Source organism: Chlamydomonas reinhardtii, chromosome 1 (genome assembly GCF_000002595.2).
Source record: "Chlamydomonas reinhardtii strain CC-503 cw92 mt+ chromosome 1, whole genome shotgun sequence".
Taxonomy (NCBI): Eukaryota; Viridiplantae; Chlorophyta; class Chlorophyceae; order Chlamydomonadales; family Chlamydomonadaceae; genus Chlamydomonas; species Chlamydomonas reinhardtii.
In genome coordinates, this window is record NC_057004.1 from 6,415,406 (window position 1) to 6,433,001 (window position 17,596).

General features: G+C 64.2%; 3 protein-coding genes across 3 annotated transcripts; 2 read left to right on the top strand and 1 right to left on the bottom strand.

Moving 5' to 3' along the window:
• Positions 1–32: 32 nt before the first annotated feature.
• On the bottom strand, positions 33–6,197 carry CHLRE_01g045640v5 (uncharacterized protein). Its single transcript, XM_043058877.1, has 12 exons — positions 6,000–6,197; positions 5,828–5,882; positions 5,614–5,684; positions 5,284–5,361; positions 4,973–5,007; positions 4,647–4,738; positions 4,020–4,189; positions 3,440–3,539; positions 2,520–2,797; positions 2,003–2,121; positions 1,516–1,720; positions 33–1,208 (listed from the first exon to the last, which is right to left on the bottom strand). The coding sequence occupies exons 1-12, from the start codon at positions 6,039–6,041 to the stop codon at positions 999–1,001; spliced, it is 1,455 nt and encodes a 484-aa protein (XP_042928794.1). The 5' UTR covers positions 6,042–6,197; the 3' UTR covers positions 33–998.
• Positions 6,198–6,324: 127 nt separating this feature from the next.
• CHLRE_01g045650v5 (uncharacterized protein) lies at positions 6,325–9,609 on the top strand. The gene is made up of 4 exons (XM_001689675.2): positions 6,325–6,677; positions 6,932–7,041; positions 7,172–7,244; positions 7,608–9,609. The coding sequence occupies exons 1-4, from the start codon at positions 6,512–6,514 to the stop codon at positions 7,763–7,765; spliced, it is 507 nt and encodes a 168-aa protein (XP_001689727.1). The 5' UTR covers positions 6,325–6,511; the 3' UTR covers positions 7,766–9,609.
• Positions 9,610–9,707: 98 nt separating this feature from the next.
• On the top strand, positions 9,708–17,069 carry CHLRE_01g045700v5 (uncharacterized protein). The gene is made up of 14 exons (XM_043058878.1): positions 9,708–9,906; positions 10,335–10,425; positions 10,804–10,922; positions 11,332–11,525; positions 11,813–11,889; positions 12,304–12,417; positions 12,830–12,893; positions 13,109–13,266; positions 13,540–13,763; positions 14,083–14,424; positions 14,641–14,916; positions 15,224–15,383; positions 15,674–15,817; positions 16,154–17,069. Exons 1-14 carry the CDS (start codon positions 9,785–9,787, stop codon positions 16,424–16,426), a joined length of 2,358 nt encoding a protein of 785 aa, XP_042928795.1. The 5' UTR covers positions 9,708–9,784; the 3' UTR covers positions 16,427–17,069.
• Positions 17,070–17,596: the final 527 nt, after the last annotated feature.

Consider the following 17,596-nt stretch of genomic DNA (forward strand, 5'->3'; position numbering starts at 1 on the left):
CCACCCCCCCTCCACGAACTCCTTTGTTATCAGGTGTGCAGGTGTTACATCAGCTTCTTATCATGCGGCATCTAATGAACGCCGGGCAGCTCGCCATGTTTCGTAGAGCAATGCGCTCCGGTAACGCGGACTCAGTGCTGAAGCCGGTCAGCAGCAAGTAAGCTCTTTGTCTCCATACTAAACACAGTGAATGTAGGCGCTGTGTAGCTTAAGAAAGTACAGCGAGCTCGTCTTGCTTGCCGAACTAACCGAGGCTTTCGCCTATTCATTCACTCAGCCCTTTGGCTTCAGGAGCGGCGTGCGCACAACCACAACACTTTCATTGACTGGGATGCAATTTGCAAGAGGAAAACACGCGGCGGTCACTCATCAATGGCGGGCGGCCATGCATCAAGCCTCGCCAGTCGCCACGGCTGCGCGTGCGCGCGAACTTCGCCACCCGACCTCTGCAAGCTCTCATCAACGCGCGTCCTCCGTGCACATCCGCAAGCACAAAGTACACTGTGCATAACTCCCCTTATGCGTATCGTACGCGACCTAACCGGTCAGTCGGTTAGGTACGCACTGCCACTGGCCTCCTCTTCCTGCAGTCCCGAGGTCCATGTCGCAACCCTGCCGCTGACCCTCAACCTGCCAGGGCAGACGCCCCTCCCCTCACAACTCATTGTATACTTAAAGCAAACTCTCACCCTAACGCCTCCCGTTCATACACAGCCCTCCAGACCCCCATCAACTTCACCCAAACCCCTCCGTTCACGCCGCCCGTGCCCTCCGCTCACGCCGCCTCGACCCCACCACCTCGCCTTCTACCTCCCAGCTCCTCATCAACATCCCCGCCGCCACCACAAACAAACCACGCCACGTCACGCCACCTCACGTTCCCCCGCTCCCTCACTTGCCCCCGCCTCACTTGCCCCCTCTGCCTGTGCTCCGTTGATTTGGTTTACTTTGGGCTGTTACCCACAACATCCCCCGTCTCCTCACCTGCCCCCCTCTCCTCACCTGCCCCCCTCCTCCTCGTGCAGCAGGTCCCGCGACAGGCTGCAGCGGGTGGGCAGCCCCGGCCGCGCGCCCAGCCGCATGCACTTGGCCGCCGCCACCACCGCCCCCAGCCGCATGCAGCCGGGCAGCGACATGCCCGTACACACGCCGTACAGCAGGGAGCCTATGAACGAGTCGCCCGCGCCCGTGGTGTCCACCACCGCCTCCTACATTCATGATTAATTAAGGGGGGGCGGGGGGGCGCCACAGAGAGTGGTTGAGTTGAGCAAGGGTGGGGTGGGGTTACGGTATGTGCCCGAGCCCAGCAGGTCCCAAGAGTCAGGGAAATTTCATGGGGGGCGGTGTGACGTGAGTGCGTTTCCAAGGGGCTGCGGTACGCGCGCGCGTGCGTGTATGTGTGTGTGCGTGTTGGAGAGCGCAGTTGTGTGAGTATGTGCGCGTGCGGAAGCGGGCAGGGGCACTTGCCCGGAGCCGGGCTCTCGACTCATCGACAGCCGGCTGGGTGCATCGCACCTTGGGTAGGGCGGCGATGGAGGCCAGGGTCACTCGAGCCACCAGTCCGGAGCTGCCGGCAGCTGCGCCGCCGCCGCCACCGCCAGCAGCAGCAGCACTGGTGCCGCTGCCGGCGTACGCAGCGCCGCGGCCGCTGTCCGCATTCAGCGCCGCCGCCCGCTCCGCCGCCACAGCCGCCGCCGCCGCGGCCTCCTGAGCCCGGTCCCTGCACGGCAGGCGATGGTGTTGGGACGTGAGGGGTGTTGGGAAGGTCCTCGAGCCGCAAACAACGCGAGTCAGGCCGGTCACTCTGCACTCGAGTCAGGTTTGCACCCCCAATCACTAACCCAGCCCAGTGCCCCCCGCTACCACGCTGAGCTTGCATGTACCTAGGCCCCCCCCCGCCTCCACCTCCATCTCCGCCCACGCGCACGCACCCACGCCCACGCCCTAACGCCAACGCACACACGCCCACGCCCACGCACACGCCCCCCCCCCCAACACACACCTGGGCGACGAGTACCTCAGCTGCACGAAGCCGTCGGTGCTGGCGGTGTGGCCGGCGCCGATGACCTGCCCCCCCGCCGCCACACACACCGCCTCCGCCTCCACCTCCGCCACCAGCGCCTGCCAGCGCGGGTGCGGCGGCCGGCGCCAGGACCACAGGGCCGGGAAGGCGGGAACGGGGCGTGTGCTGTCAAGGAGCGCGTGTTGACGGCGTACAACACAAACACACACACGCAAACACATACACTGTCCTACGCGTAATGTTAGATACACACACACATACAACCCCCCCCCACACACACATATGTGCGCCGCGTGTGTGCACGACCAGGTCTGCAGGGTAGTAGGGGTGTGGCCGGGGCCCAAATGACGCAGCCGCCGGAGGCGCCAGTTCGGCGGCCCGCACGAGCACGCCCACCCGCACACCCACCCGTAACGCTGCAGCCCAGCCAGCCCTCACCCAACCAGCCCCCACCCAACCAGCCCCCACCAAACCAGCCCCCAGCCCGCCCTCTCACCCTGAGCCGCGGCTCCAGCTCCAGCTCCAACACATCGTGCAGCGCCCGCACGCCCGGAGCCACCACCGCCACACCGCCTCCGCCACTCCCACTCCCATTCCCACTCCCATTCCCACTCCCGTTCCCACTCCCACTCCCACTCCCGCCCCCAGTGCCGGCCGGCGGCGGCGGCCGCTCCAGCAGCACCGAGCCGCGCGTGCCCAGGGTGGTGATGACCCAGCGGGCGGAGGGCAGGCGGTGGGCGGTGGCGAGCAGTGCGTCCGCCAGGACCGCCTCGCCTGCAAAGCGTGGTGGCGGTGGTGGGGATGGGGATGGGGGTGGGGGTGGGGTTCCACTCATGATCAGTTTGGGTGGTGGGGTGTGTGTGGTGGTGGTGGTGGTGGTGGTGGTGGTGGTGGTGGTGATGGTGGTGGTGGTGGTGGTGGTGGTGATGGTGGTGGTGGTGGTGGTGGTGGTGGTGGGAGCAGCGGCAGCAGCGGCAGCGGCGGCAGAGGGTGCAGAGGCAGCGCAGCCGGCCGGTGTGCGGTGTGCCTGGGTAAGGCTGTTTGGGGTGGGCCTGGCCGTGGGCTGGGCGCTGTGCTGTGCTGGTAGCGCACGCGAATCGTGCATGTTCACGCGCCGTGTACGTACCCGGCCAACCCGCAGCCCGGCCAAACCTGCAGCAACACCCTACCGGAGCCCCGCTGCTGACTCAGCATCCCCTCCACCCCGCCTCCAGTGCCCCAGTGACACGAACCCGCCCCGCAGCCAAGCCCACAGCCAAGCCCACAGCCAAGCCCACAGCCAAGCCCACAGCCAAGCCCGCCCCCCACCCACCCACCCCACACACACAGCCGCCCGCCCCCCCGCCCCCCTGCCCGCCCCCCCTCCCCCGCCTCTGCCCGCCCCCCCCCGCCAGCCTCTGCCTGCCCCCGCCTCACCGGTCCAGTCCTGCGGGAAGTGCGCGGACGTGACCACGAAGTCCGCCTCCGCCAGCAGCTGCTGCAGACCCGGCCGCAGCCGCTCAGCCTCCACCAGCACCTGACGGCAAGTCGGGCGCAGGAGGCGGTGGGTGGAGGCCTTGCATTGCGCACGCGCGCGCGCGCGCGTGTGTGTGTGTGTGTGTGTGTGTGTGTGTGTGTGTGTGTGTGTGTGTGTGTGTGTGTGTGTTAAAGAGCACAAGGAAAACGTTGCGCAAAGACAGTGTATGCGATGCAGCAAAACGACGGTTAACGGATGTTACCTTAAGTTACCTCGCATACCTGCTGCGGTGAGCCGCCGGTCTTACCAACCGGTGTGTGTGTGTGTGTGTGTGTGTGTGTGTGTGTGTGTGTGTGTGTGTGTGTGTGTGTGTGTGTGTGTGTGTGTGCCTGCTGAAGACCACGACCTAGCGCATCCCGACCACAGCCCACCCTGCCCCGCCTAAGCTGAAACCCGCCCCGTCCCGCCCCAACACCAGGCCCCCAGCCCCGCAGCCTCCCCAGCCCCCACCCTTGCAGCCCACAGAAACGCCGGTCCTACCGGGATGCCGCGCCGCCGCGCCTCTCGCGCCAGCAGCAGTGCCGCCTCCGTCAGCCGCCCGTCAAAGTACACCAGCGCCGCGCCCTCCAGCGCACCCGCCAGCAGGCCAGACGTCATCTCGCCCGGCTCCAGCGCCGCGCCGGGCGTGTGGATGCAGGTGCGCGTGCCGCCTGCGCCGGGGTGGGGGTTGAGAGGGCCGGTGGCAGGGGCGGGGTGCTGGGTTGGGGATGGCACGTTGCGGTATGGTGTGGTGCGGTGTGGCGGGGAGGGGGCGTTGCGGGCGTGTGCGGGGGTTCCATGCATACAGCTTTTGACGACGGCGATGATGCACAGACCCCATACCGATGACCAGTCGATTCGGGAACGGAGGGAGGCGTCGTTGCCGCGGTGCGTACCCCGCGCCCACGGCAGTGTGCAACCCACGAGGGCACCCCCGCCCTCACCCGCCCTCACTCCCGCCCTCACTTGCCCTCACTCCCGCTCTCAATCCCGCCCTCACTCCCGCCCTCACCCGCCCTCACTCCCGCCCTCACTCCCGCCCTCACCCGCCCTCACTCCCGCCCTCACCCGCCCTCAATCCCACCCTCAATCCCGCCCTCACCCGGCCTCACTCCCGGCCTCACCCACCCTGGCGGTCCACAATAATGTAGGTGAAGGGCGAGGGGTGGCCGGCGGCACGGATCACGTGCGTCGTGTCGATGCCGTCCGAGTGCAGCTCACTGCCGGGCGAGGGGAGGAGCAGGGGGAGTAGGATGGGGAGGGAGGCAGCGGCATCGGAATGCAAGTAGTGCATTCAAAACCCTTACTCATCTCGACACCCAGGACCCAAAGCAAGGCGGCGAGGGTCACAGGTGTGGCGTGGCTACGGACGGGTCACACCGCTTGGCCCTCAGCCCTCACAGCTGATCGCACACGCCCCACACGCCCCCGACACGCCCCCGACACGCCCGCACCTGAGGATGCCGTCGCCGAGACCATCATCGCCAATCTGCGGGCGGTAGGGCGATTGCGGGGCGGTAGAGAACCTGACAGAGCCTCACCTCCATGTACACGCAACAACAACCCCATCGCATATACACAGTCCTGAGCGTGCCCTTCTTTGTGTTCCGTAGCATAACAACAATCGCCGGCCCTCGTTCCGGGTCCTGCCACCAGACAGGTACAGCCACCCAGTGCCCCCTGAACCCTGCACCATTCCCTCACCTACACACGGTGTCGAAGCTTTTTCCCCGTCACTTCCCCTAGCGCATTCCTGACACCCCACCTTGGTGACCAGGGTGGGGTACAGACCCAGGCGCGCCGCCGCAGTGAGTGCATTGGCGCAGTTGCCGCCGCCCTGGGTCTGTGTCAGCAAAGCACAACACACACGGCGAGGGAGGGAGTGTGCCAGCATAATGGGTGAAGCGGTGGCATTTGCAGCGATGAGCACAACAGCGGCCTTATGCTTGGGCGCTTCATGCCGGCGCCGGTCCGCCGGCCGACCCTCCTTTGGAGCTCCTTTGCCGCCTCCACCCTCCACGGTTCGCACAAGTACCTCGAACCACCCACCACGCTTGAACAAAACTCGCCCCGCCCAGCTCCAGCCTGAACCCACCTCAAGCTTTTCCGTACGCAGCTTTTCGTCCGGGCGGGGGTAAGCTGCAACTGAGGCCAGATAGTCCACACCTGCGCACGTGCGAAGTGCATGGGAGACATACCAGGCAAACCAAAACAGAACGGGTCGCGCAGGAAGGTGAGGGACGACTGCAGAAGAACCTACTTCACCTTAGTGGGGGGCACGAGTGGGCGGCCTGTTTCGGCGTTCTTACCGCAGCTACCCATGCCGACCACCTTGATCCGCTTGTCCAGGGGTCGGTTGCAGCCCTGAGCACGGGGCACACACGCGCGGGTCGCGGCGGAGTCGGGGGGACCATCAGGAGGACGACTTGAGAAGGCTCCCCCCCCAGTCGTGCACACACGGCTGTGGTGTGCGCAGCGTACCTGGAACGTGGACGCGTCCACCTTCGCTTGTACAATGGTCATCCGCCGGCTAAAATTCTCGCATCGAGGGACGCGCCCGCGCACGCAGTGCTCCGCTGTGCCCTGAAATGGCTTGCACCGAAGGTTTTCACGCAATGCTTTCATCGCTCCCCGATTACAGACTCGTATACAGTAGCTAGTAATACACAGCTGAATTACTCAATACAGTACAGGTTTCAAGCCTAGCTTGGGAAGAAGAAATCGCAGAGTTCGATGATGCGCGTTCACAGTGTCAGGGCAATAGACTGAACGCCTTTGAAAACACACTCATATAATATCTCCGCTACCTCTGCAAACTAGCATTTCCAAACCCTGTACTCAGCGAGCTTTCGTCTTTCGACAACTTTGGAACTCCTCCTTCTCAATTGGTTGACCACACGGTCTCAGTCTTAAGCGTGACCATACTTGTAGCCGTGACACCGGCTGACTGGGCAACTCCGCGTCCAGCGCAAATTCCCGGGCTTGCCTACGTCATGTTCTCCCAGCCCCGCACACTACTGGGCCAGGGGACACGAGGCACCACAGCATCAATATGCAGCTCAAGGCTAGTGCCAACGCTTGCAGCAGGCGCGCTGCGGCCTGGCCACCTGTCGGCATGCCGTGCCAAGAGCAAGGACGTGCTCGCCAAGAGCTTTGACAGTGAGTGATTGAGTGTGTGGTCTCTTGTAGTGGTCCCATGCTCCCCAGCTCTGTTGTGCGAGCAACATGCCCGCATCGTCAGCTGAGGGGCAGATGAGCGGTCGGCGTCTCGGTGGAGAGCAGGCCAACGTTGGCTGCGGTCATACCAACGGCCTTTGTCGCGACGTCCTGTTCGTGTTAAAATGCCGCCAAGCGGCGTGCTGCGCCAGCTAGCCGGGAACCTCTCCGTAACCCCTTGTTACGCTGGCGCGCAGGCGAGGACGAGCTTGACGGGGACCTGGCGAACGAGCTACAGCGGGTAGCGGACCCCGAGCGGCTCAAGAAGCTGGCTCAACACTTCGAGCTCGCCTGGAAGATTGCGCGGGTAAGGTTGCAGGTGCAGGAAGCGCCAGGCGGTGTGCCGCTGGGAGGACGGGTTTACGGTAGTCGTCCTTGTGTCTACCGCGTTGGGAACTGACGCGTTCAACGTTACTCTGCCGCGTTGCTCTCTGCAGCCCGGGAGACCGCAGACGTGCGACTGCTGCAAGGGGCGAAAGGAGGAGGAGTGCAACTGGTGCCATAGCACAGGTGCGCTGCTGCGCGTGTGGGCGGTTGGTGCCCGAGCTGTATGCCGTTTCGCCCCATTCGGCCATTACCCTTTGCCTGCATCAGCCCTACCAGCAGTGACCCCGTGCCAACAGCCACGGCAGCGCACGGTGACGCGATGCCACAGCTTGCACCCGCTTACCTATCTCATCTGGCCCAGCCCGATGGCAGTCTTAACACGCTGCATGTGTGTAGCATGGACACCCAGCACGCACCCAGCTTGGCAGTGCTCGCCCAGCCAGTCCACGCCCACCCATTCCAAACCCCGCCCTGCTGTCTACTTCGCTACACTTCTTCGTACCAATCTTTGCACCCCCCCCCGACCCCTACCTCCCGGCCCCGTAGGCTACCTGATGGTGGGCAGCCAGGTGTTCCCCAGCACCCCCACCCACACCAACAACTGCCCCGTGTGCAAGGGCAAGGGCTACATCAAGTGCGAGCGCTGCCGCGGCACCGGCTTCCGAGCCAACTGGCTGCCCTCGGACTCGGACCTGCTACCCTGAGCGACAGCGCCACACAGCGCACACAGCTGCTGTTGCTGCTGCGGCTGCCCCGAGAGTCCCGCAGCGTGTGCACCTGTTGCTGCGCTGAGAGGCCCCACGGAGCCAACTGGAAGCTTGGGGTGTGTGCAGTCGGGTGGCGGAGTGCAGCGGAGCGCGCGGGGCGCGAGAGCAGCACAGGAGAGGCTGGCGCAGGCAAGAGCCTGGGAGGGAGGGAGCTTGCGTGGGCACGGCAGCAGAGAAAGCCTGCGGCGCCGCACGGCTTGCAATGTGGGCGTGGAGCGCGCAGCTGGAGAGAGCAGCAGCAGTAGCGAAGCCGGGGTGTTTGCGGTCACGGTGTTAGGGACCCAGTGGCTGGGCGGCTCCACCAAGTAAGTTGCCCAGGGGCCAGAGGCATAGGTGGCTTCGCGCGGTTAGACCTGCAGTGGCGTACAGCCGCATTGCCGGCGGAACTTCCCGCATGCCATGCCGTCCCTGTAGAACGGCCAGTGTTTGACATGTCAGAAAGCTGCAAGGTTGGGTATGAAACCTTGGCTGGCCCTCCTGCTAGCGCGTCGCGCACAGGCCTTGTGGCGGTGGGTGGAGCGGTTGTCGATCACTGGCACAAATTGTATCATAGTTGCTCAGGGGGTTGTTCTCCAATGACTTGTGTAGATGCAGCATGACTATCTTGGCTTTCCAACAATCCTGGAACGTGTAGGTTTCCAAGCATGTATACTACAGCACAACGGCTGTATTCAGTCTTTGATTGTGAATCGCTGCTTGTTTCTGGTTTGTGGCAGTTGATCGGATGTATAGATACTGTGTCGGGCTGCGTGCGTTCAAGCTCTCGGACTGGGGTCGGCGATGACAAGGATAGGACAAAGTAATGCGGTAGGTAAGGTTTGTTCGTGATGGTACGAGCAGCGCCAGATTGGTGCTGCACGGGCATGTCCTTCGCGCTTTGCTTGGCGAACAACACAATGCGGAGAAGATTGGCATTCTTGGTGCGTGAATGTCTTGCATGCCGCACCCATGCGTCTGCTGGCTCTACCCTTTCACAGTCCACCGTTGCGACTGTGTCAGGTGCGGCCTCTTCATAAGCGTACGGCTTGGGGAACCCAGGGTTTCGCGCATCCGTGTCTGGCACTTGACGAATCATCGGTGTTGGGGTGCGATCATCGGAGTGCGCTGGTGGAGCGGTGTTCGGGAACAAGGCGCGCTGCGTGTCGAGACCCAAAACGGATTAGAGAGGAGTCGACCTTGTTTTCTTGGCTGGATTGAGAATGGTTGGACGAGTTTCTTGCATTTCGCAACGATGCGGGCAGGAGGTGCGTGCCTACAGCACCAGCGCCAACAACGTAGGCGTTCCCGGCCGGGGTCTGGACGTGCGGCCGATTGCAACGATGCTGGATTCCTAGTACAAGCAAGAGCAGCGGGTGGTGACAAGTCAAGTCCAGAGTGTGATGGCTGTAGTCTCGGCCCACAAATCCCATAAGGCGAGTCATGGCAAGAGTCGGAACGCAGGTTCCTTGGTGCGGTTGATTGCGAGTTTGCGACGGCATGTGTGTGGCAGGTGTGTGGTGTGTGCCGCCGCGTGCGCCTGCAGCCCGTCTGCGCCAACAGCCGGTGCAGGGCACAGCATGTCGTCGATACTCAACACACGTCTGCAGAAGCCACTAAAGCCAGAGTACCTCATCTCATGGGCTCATGGCGGCCTGCCCTTGGTGCGAAGAGGAGTGCAGGGAGTCGCCTCTGCATCCTGCAGCCACCCCAGGGCCAATGCCCCTGATTTGCAGTGTCCTCACCCCATACCATGCCTGGGAACAAATGCGTCTCAAAGCTTGAGTTGCATCACTATTAGCAGAAAGTGCGAAACCGCCACGCCGGAGGTTACCGTGCCACGACGGACGTTGACGGACATGACGGACGTTGCGCGCATGGAAGCGCGACACCAGCATAATCCCCGAGCTCACTGTCTTGCATGAGTTAATAACCTCTTTCACTATACGGCCGGAGCCCTCCGGATTCTCCTACCGGGAAATGCGCGACAAAGCTCTGATAACGCTTTTGCTTGCCGCGAGCGCCGCATTTGCAACCTGCAAGTGTCCTTTCGGATTTGGCAACGACTTGCGGAGCTTGGACCTGGCCAGGCCGCGAACCAGGTACGCAGGGCGAGCCACGACATATCCGACATAGTTTCGGCTTTCAACCGCGGGCCAGAGCATGTCGTTACTGTCAGGTATGCTAGCCACCTTGATCACCCCATGCGCGTTTCGAGCGGACCCGGAGGCGATGGCGCTGCTGAACCGGAACGAGGAGTCCACGACGGTTGGCCGTAGCTGAGGTCACTCGCGTGGGACCCACGCGTGGGACCGTACCCGTGCACTTTTCTCCGGGATCGTCGATCAGCACTCCCGCCCATCCGCTCTGCACATCGGGCCTGCCGCATGAAAGATGTTGCCGCCGGCCTACAAACCGTTCCCGCTGTCCCGTCCACGCTACTGTCACGTGCAAAGGCCTACCAGCCGCGTACCCACTTACCCCTTGCCCCCTGTTCCCCGTCCTGGTGCGCCGCTGTTGTTGTCCGCAGGGCTCTGCTGCAGTATGACCGGGCAGCTGCCGCGAAGCTGGACCTGGCGGCGGTGCGGGCCGACCTCACAGCACTGATGACCGACAGCCAGGTGGGGAGCTGGGTGGGGGCGCGGCGGCGTGGCGTGGCGTGGGGGTTGTGTTGCCCGAGGAGCCCAAGCAAATAGGTTGCAACTTTCAAGCAATCGTCGCCCACCCCAGGAGTGCAGTGCGAGCTCCACGTGCAAACTGCGTCTCTGTCGTCGCGGTGATGTTGTGTGGGGGACACGGACAAGGCGTGGCCGCCAATTCACCCCGGCGTATCCCCGCCTCATCCAGCCGAACGACGTCGCCCATGCCCTCCCCCCCCCAAACACACACACACACACACACACACACACACACACACACACACACACACACACACACACACACACACACACACACACACACACACACACACACATACATACACAAACACGCGGCCGCAGGACTGGTGGCCTGCGGACTGGGGCCACTACGGTCCACTGCTGGTGCGTCAGGCGTGGCACTGCGCAGGCTCCTACCGCTCAAGCGACGGCCGAGGAGGCTGCGACGGTGGCCGCCAGCGGTGCGGCGTGGCGGGTCAGGGCAGGGTGCGGTATGTGTGGGGCATAGGTGGATTGTACGCTGTAACGTATTGGTTCGGTCATGACTTGGCATTCGCATTCCAGGGATTGAACAAAGGGAAAGACGACGGCACACGCACTCATGCGCCCTGATGCCGCCCACCCACCCACCCACCCGGCGGCACGCATCTGCCAACCCCATTGTGGGCGCTGCGGGCTGGTTCTGGGTCTTGGTTGCTTTAGGATCGGAATGAACCACCGGTCTTCTCACGTACGCGCACCCCTACGCCTGCCGCCTACTTCTCTACACTTCTCTGTACCAATCTTTGCACCCCCCCCCCCCCCCGGGATTGGAATGAACTACCCCCACACCCAATCCGCCGTTCCGCCCGCTGTTTCGCCCTTCCCCAGCTTCGACCCGGAGCGCTCCTGGGACGACAACACTAACCTGGACAAGGCCAAGGCGCTGCTGTGGCCCATCAAACAAAAGTACGGCGCGGCCCTGTCCTGGGGCGACCTCATCATTCTGGCGGGCGACGTGGCCATTAGCTCCATGGGCGGACCCGTGCTGGGGTTCTGTGGCGGCCGTATCGACGACCTGGATGGTGAGGAGTGGATAGGGGAAGTCACTGGAGGTGGAGGTGGTGTAAAGGAGGAGTAGCTCATGCCTGTTTCAGTACATCGCAACGCCAAAGGACCGGGTAGGGACAGGGATTTAGGGGAGGTGTGGGCATGTCAAGGTGGTTGCGGATCACGACGCGGTGGAAGGAAAAGGAAGGCGGCAGGGGCAGGACACAAATGTAACGCGGGTACCTTGGCCGTCGCCCTTGCTGTTTTGCTGTGATGCTGCTGTGCCTAATGCGGTTGTGGCCGTTTCCTCATCCCCACACAGGCTCGGAGTCTGTGCCCCTGGGACCATCGCCGGAGCAGGAGGCGCTCATGCCCTGTCCTGTGCAGGGCGACTGCCAGGTATGCGGCGCGTGTGTGTGTGTGTGTGTGGCTGGGTGGCTGGGTGGTGGGGGGCGTATGTGCCCGAGCCCAGCGAAAACGTGCTGGGGGCGCCGGTAGTGGGGTTACAGACTGGGGCCTTCGTGTGGGATGGGGCCGCGGCGCATGAAACTGCCGTGCACGTGTCTAACACGCCGACGGCATGGCACAATCGGCCACACCTGGAGCACCTGATCACGTGTACCCAACCTCCACCCCACCCCTTCCGCCTCCTACCTCCGCCGTGTGCCCCTCCCCCCACCTCTGCATCCCCCCCGGCGCCTTTTCCGTTAGGCTCGTGCGCATACCCGTGTATCTTTGATACACACCGTTCACGTGAATGTCTACGCCCCCTATTCTTAGTGTATCATGAATGTTTACCCCCCCGCCCCGCAGTCGCCTCTGGGTCAGAACACGCTGGGCCTCATCTACGTCAACCCCGAGGGGCCCATGGGTCAGCCGCTGCCGGAGCGCAGCGCGGCGCAGATACGCGAGGTGTTCGGGCGCATGGTGCGTGAGGGGGAGGGGCTGGGGAGGAGGAAGGGGTTGGGCGGCGGTGGCGGGCGTGGCGCGTGTGTTTCGTGGGGGAGGGTTGCAAGAGTGTTCCGGCGTATGTTGAGGGGGGACCGTTGGGGGAGGGGCTGGGTGACGGGTGAGGGTTTACGGGGCGTGTTTTTGCTTCGGGACTCCGTGCGGCGGAGGGTGTGTGTGTTGAGAGATATGGGGCCGGGACACGCGTAAGTCTACGTGGTGCAGGGAGGTCCAACAGCGGATGGGGTCCAACAGCTGACGGTTGGAATTCATTGGCCCAGGTGGGGATGTGGGGGGGCAGTTGGAACTGGCCATCTGAACGGCTCGGACCGCGTTGTGTGCGTGTGTGCGCCGCATGAGAGTGTGTCTTGCACACACATCGGGGGCACAGGGTATGGACGACGCCGAGACGGTGGCGCTGATCGGCGGCGGCCACGCCTTCGGCAAGGCCCACGGTGCGTTGACTTGACGCACGGTCGTGAGCTACTCGGGAGCCCGAGCCGGGTGGGGCAAGGGCACGGGGCAACGGGGAGAGGTTCCTCCATCACACACAGCGACAGGTGGAGACAGAGATGTCAGGGATTGCGGTGTACGGTATGTGCCCGGGCCCAACAACACCTTCTGCCCACGCGCGCGTGTGCCTGCCTCCCCGCCTCCCCGCCTGCCCCAGGCGCCTGCCCCACCGGCCCCGGCCCTAGCCCACGGGAGGCGCCGGACGCGCCCTGGCCCGGAACCTGCGGCGACGGCCGCGGCAACCGCACCTTCACCTCGGGCTTTGAGGGCCCCTGGACCACCACCCCCACCGCCTGGGACAACCAGTACTTCCAGGTGGGTGGGTGGGTGGGTGGGTGGGTGGGTGGGTGGGTGGGTGGGTGGGCGCGCAGTGCCGTACACAGACACATACACACGTACACATAACACACACACACAGACACGTGTGCGCACCTGCACTTAGATTGCCTTGTGCTCTTTTACACACGTGTGGAGGTGCGGGGTGGACGCAAGGACGCGGGTGGAGAACACCGGTGCAGCACTGCCCCGCCCCGCCCCGCCCACCCGCCCACCCTCCCAACCCACCACGCCCCGGCCCCGCCCCCGCAGAACCTGCTCGCCTACAAATGGGAGGTGCACGTGGGTCCCGGCGGCCACCACCAGTGGCGGCCGCAGGCCCAGGACCCCGGGTCCGAGGCCCCGCCGCCGCCGCCGCCGCCGCTCCTGATGCTGACCACGGACGTGGCGCTGCTGCACGACGACTCGTACCGGGCGCTGGTGGGGCTGTTCGCGGCCAACCTGACGGCGCTGGAGCACAGCTTCAAACACGCCTGGTGGGTTCGCGGCTGGTGGGGGGTGGGTGGGGTGGGGTGGGGTGTAAATACCAGCCCAAACTAAACCCAATTACCCAACCCAGTGGAATAGAGCGAGGTGGAGAGCGTGACCATTGCTTGACAACGGAGTGGCACGCGGGGGTGGGGTTGGGTGGGGTGTTGATGTGGAGAGACACAATTGCATGTACATCAGAAGCGTGTCCTTAGCTTCTAACCCACAGGCTCACTGATTCCTCGCACTCGCCTGCAACCAACCAACCAACTACCTCCACATGCCAACCCCCCTCCTCCGTACGGCACTGCTCCGCAACACGCACAGGTACAAGCTCGTCACACGTGACATGGGCCCCGTCACTCGCTGCCTGGGCCCCGACGTGCCGCCGCCCCAGCCCTTCCAGGACCCGCTGCCGCCGCCGCCCCCCGGCCCCGCGCCCGACTACGCCCGCCTCGCCCGCGACATCGCCCGCGCCCTTCGCCGCCCCAGCCCCGCCGCCGAGCCCGACACCGTCCACGGCCGGCCGCACTACGGCGCCCTGTTCGTGACGCTGGCGTGGCAGTGCGCCAGCACCTTCCGCGAGACCGACTACAGCGGCGGCTGCAACGGGGCGCGCATCCGCTTTGCGCCGCAGAAGGACTGGCCGCAGAATGCGTACATGGACAGGTGCGCGGGGGGGAAGGGCGGGCGTGGAGAGGAGGGGACAAGGAGCAGTGCGGAGGTGGGGCGGGGCGGGAGGGAGAAGGGGATGAGTTGTGGGAGGGATTCTATCTAGCGTACGGACACGCACAAACACGCACACACCCTTGCCACCAAAACGGAAATCACTCCAGCACCTGCTCGCTCCCTCCGCCCTCTCCTCTTGTGCATGCACTCGCGCAGCGTGCTTGCGGTTCTGGAGCCCCTGAAGGCGGCCTACCCGCCCACGCTGTCCTCCGCCGACCTCATTGTACTTGCCGGCACCGTAGCGCTTCAGGAAGCGCTGGCGGAGGCCGAGGCGGAGGCGGCGGCGGGCTGCCAGCAGGGCACCGGCCCCTGCACCGCTGCCCCCGGCTCCGGCTCAGGCGGCGTGCGGCTGCGCTTCTGCGGCGGGCGCGTGGATGCTGTGGAGGGCGGGCAGGCGGGTCATGCGCAGCCGCCGCGCGTGCTTGCAGACAAGTGAGGCTGGGCGTTGGGCGGGTGAGGTGTGCTGCAGGCAGCATCCTGTGTTAATGCTGGCATGGGCCCGGATGGGAAATGGCAGGAAGGAAAGGGCAGGAGTTCAGTGGGACGTGTGGACCGGGCCCAGGCACAGGCCCGGGGCCACCGAGCGGGGGGATTCACATACGGTCGTCTAGGTATCCGCGCCCCGTGCATTGCCTCGAACACTCACGCTCACGCACGCACGCTCACACGAACACACGCCCTTTCTCCGCTGGTACACCACACGCGCGCACGCACGCCACCGCCCCAACGCCACGCACAGGATCCTGCAGGTGCGCGACAATGCGCATGTGATGGGCCTCAGCCTGCGCGAGGCGGTGGCGCTGGCGGCGCGGCCGCGCAGCCCCAGCCAGCAGCGGCGCCTGGGCTACAGCGGCGCCTGGACGCCGGCGCCAAGCCGCCTCAGCAACCAGTACTTCAAGGTAGGTGTGCAGGCCATCAGCATGTGGGCGGTTAGTGGTTACCCTTGAATCTAAAGTGACAGGAACCCAAGTGGTGCCGGAAACCTCTGCGTTGTGAGGGCGGCTTTCCAGCACTAACCCTCCTCGGTTGACCACCTGAATCACTTTCCGCACACATGGCCGTGTGTGTGGTTGCAAGGTGCGCGGGCGCATGAGGCTCGACCTGCCGGCCTCGTGAAAGCCGGAGGAAAACATGACTGCCACGCCCTCCCCACCTTCCCACCTCCCTCCCCCTGCGCCTCTCGCTCCAGGTGCTCTTGGGAGAGGCGTGGCAGCGCGGCTACAGCAGCGAGGGGCTGGAGGAGTTCAGTGCGGCGGGTGGCGGCAAGGGCCTGTTCATGACGCCCTCAGACCTGGCGATCAAGTGGGACGCTGAGATGCTGGCCATTGCGCAGGTGGGCGTGTTGGGCGGGTTGGGGAGAGGGAGGGAGGGAGGGAGGGAGGGGAGCTCCAGGCGTGATGGCTACTGGTACTAGTCACTTGGAGGTGATGGTGAGGGATGGCGGCGGTGCGAGGTAACGGCGGAAAGGGGGGTGCGGCCGTGTAGGAGCGCTGCGCGAGCGAAGGCGTGACCACGTGGGCGGCGTGGAGGCAAACGGGGACAGGGTAGGATATAGGGCCATGGAAGGAGGGGCACGAGATCTAAGGCGAAACCCACGCACGCACTTGCAACCCCCAAGTAAGCAGCCGGCTCAAGCCGGCCTAAACCCCAACTGCCGCGACCGCCGCAGGAGTTTGCGTCGGACAACACAGCTTTCCTGCAGACCTTTGCAGCGGCTTGGACACGATTGATGAATGCAGACCGGTTCGACGGCCCCGACGGCAACCTGTGTAACGACGACGAAGGCGGCGAGCTGGCTGGCGCACTGCTGGGTGCTGCCGCTGTTGCGGCAGAGGAGGGCGCGAGGGCTGCGAGCGAGAAGGCGGCTGCGGTGGTTCAGCTTGTGCTGGAGGCGTCGTATGGGGCTGCCGCCAGGGTGGAGGAGGAGTTTGTGGAGCTGTGAGCAGCGGGCTAGCTAGCTGCTGCATGGCGATTGGTAGGTGCTGTGAGTCAAGTGCACATGCGCTAGTGGGTAACACGGCTGTCGTTACTCTTACGGGTATCGTGTGAGTTGTTGATCATTTGCTGGCGTGGCACTTGGTGTCGCACGCTCGTGAGCTGACGGGCTCCATCTAACTAGGTGCTAGATTACTGGCCTCGGCTCTACAACGTCATGTTCGCTTTTGCGTTTCAAGCACGTCAATAACTAGGTGTGGCGCTGCCCGTGCGGCTGTGACTGAAGGCCGGAGCTCATTATTAGTAACGAAAGCAAAACGCGCGCGCCAGCGCAACGGCGGAGATTGGGGCACGGAGGCACACGGAATGTGTCGGCGTGGCAGCTTAGGCGCGCGTCTAGGCCGTGATCCCATTGTTGGGGTACGCCAGTCCCACACAAGGGCAAGTGGATTGCGCCGCCTGTGTATACCCTGGGCGCTCCAACAGCCGAGTCTACTGCTTTGGTGTCTGCCTTGCATCCTGGAGTAGTAGTGCTGCTCGTCCATAGCTCATCATTGGACAATGCTTGCACAGTTGCACTACCCAGATGTTGTCGCAGCATTCACCCTTGCATCGTCCCGCCCCATTTGTAGCTAGTCAAGAAACTAAATGTTATCAATGTTAGGGGGCCCTCGCCCATCCCCCCCCCGCAGTCCAGGCGCCGCGCCCCACCCGCACGGAGCGGCCACCATCGGGACCGCCTTCACCCAGTGCGTTGGCGACCAACTTGGGGGCGGAGCCCACCCCCGCAACTAAGAGGGGAAATACCCCGTGCCTTTTAATGAGCCGTACCATGAGCCCGCCACCAAACAGTCTACCTGTATTGCCTGGACTCGCGGCGGTGAAACTGTATGGTGAGGCTTTGGCAGGTCTTGCACCCGGGTGCCTGGCGATGGCTTAGCTCCGACTCGCTGTGCGTGGAGTTGCTAGACCGGGAGAGTATCGCCGTAGCTCCTCGAAGCGTAGCGTAGAGCAGAGCGGAGGACTACACTCGCCGTAGCTCCTCGAAGCGTAGCGTAGAGCAGAGCGGAGGACTACACCACTGGACAGACACACCCCCTAGGGCACCCCTCGGGCGGCCGGGCGCCGAGACTCTGTCGCGCGGGCGAGACTCTGTCGCAGCGAGACTTTCTGCAGC

Bases quoted from the DNA above. Each gene is read 5' to 3' on its own strand.
- CHLRE_01g045640v5 (XM_043058877.1), bottom strand. From the start codon at position 6,041: ATGACCATTGTACAAGCGAAGGTGGACGCGTCCACGTTCCAG. The intron at 5,362-5,613 runs GTGGGTTCAGGC...TTGCTGACACAG, and splicing joins TGCGTACGGAAAAGCTTGAG to ACCCAGGGCGGCGGCAACTG. The intron at 5,008-5,283 runs GTGGGGTGTCAG...TACCGCCCGCAG, and splicing joins ACCCCACCCTGGTCACCAAG to ATTGGCGATGATGGTCTCGG.
- CHLRE_01g045700v5 (XM_043058878.1), top strand. From the start codon at position 9,785: ATGCGCGACAAAGCTCTGATAACGCTTTTGCTTGCCGCGAGCGCCGCA. The intron at 10,923-11,331 runs GTGCGGCGTGGC...GCCCTTCCCCAG, and splicing joins TGCGACGGTGGCCGCCAGCG to CTTCGACCCGGAGCGCTCCT. The intron at 13,764-14,082 runs GTGGGTTCGCGG...CAACACGCACAG, and splicing joins CACAGCTTCAAACACGCCTG to GTACAAGCTCGTCACACGTG.
- CHLRE_01g045650v5 (XM_001689675.2), top strand. From the start codon at position 6,512: ATGTTCTCCCAGCCCCGCACACTACTGGGCCAGGGGACACGAGGCACC. The intron at 6,678-6,931 runs GTGAGTGATTGA...GCTGGCGCGCAG, and splicing joins GCTCGCCAAGAGCTTTGACA to GCGAGGACGAGCTTGACGGG. The intron at 7,245-7,607 runs GTGCGCTGCTGC...CCGGCCCCGTAG, and splicing joins CAACTGGTGCCATAGCACAG to GCTACCTGATGGTGGGCAGC.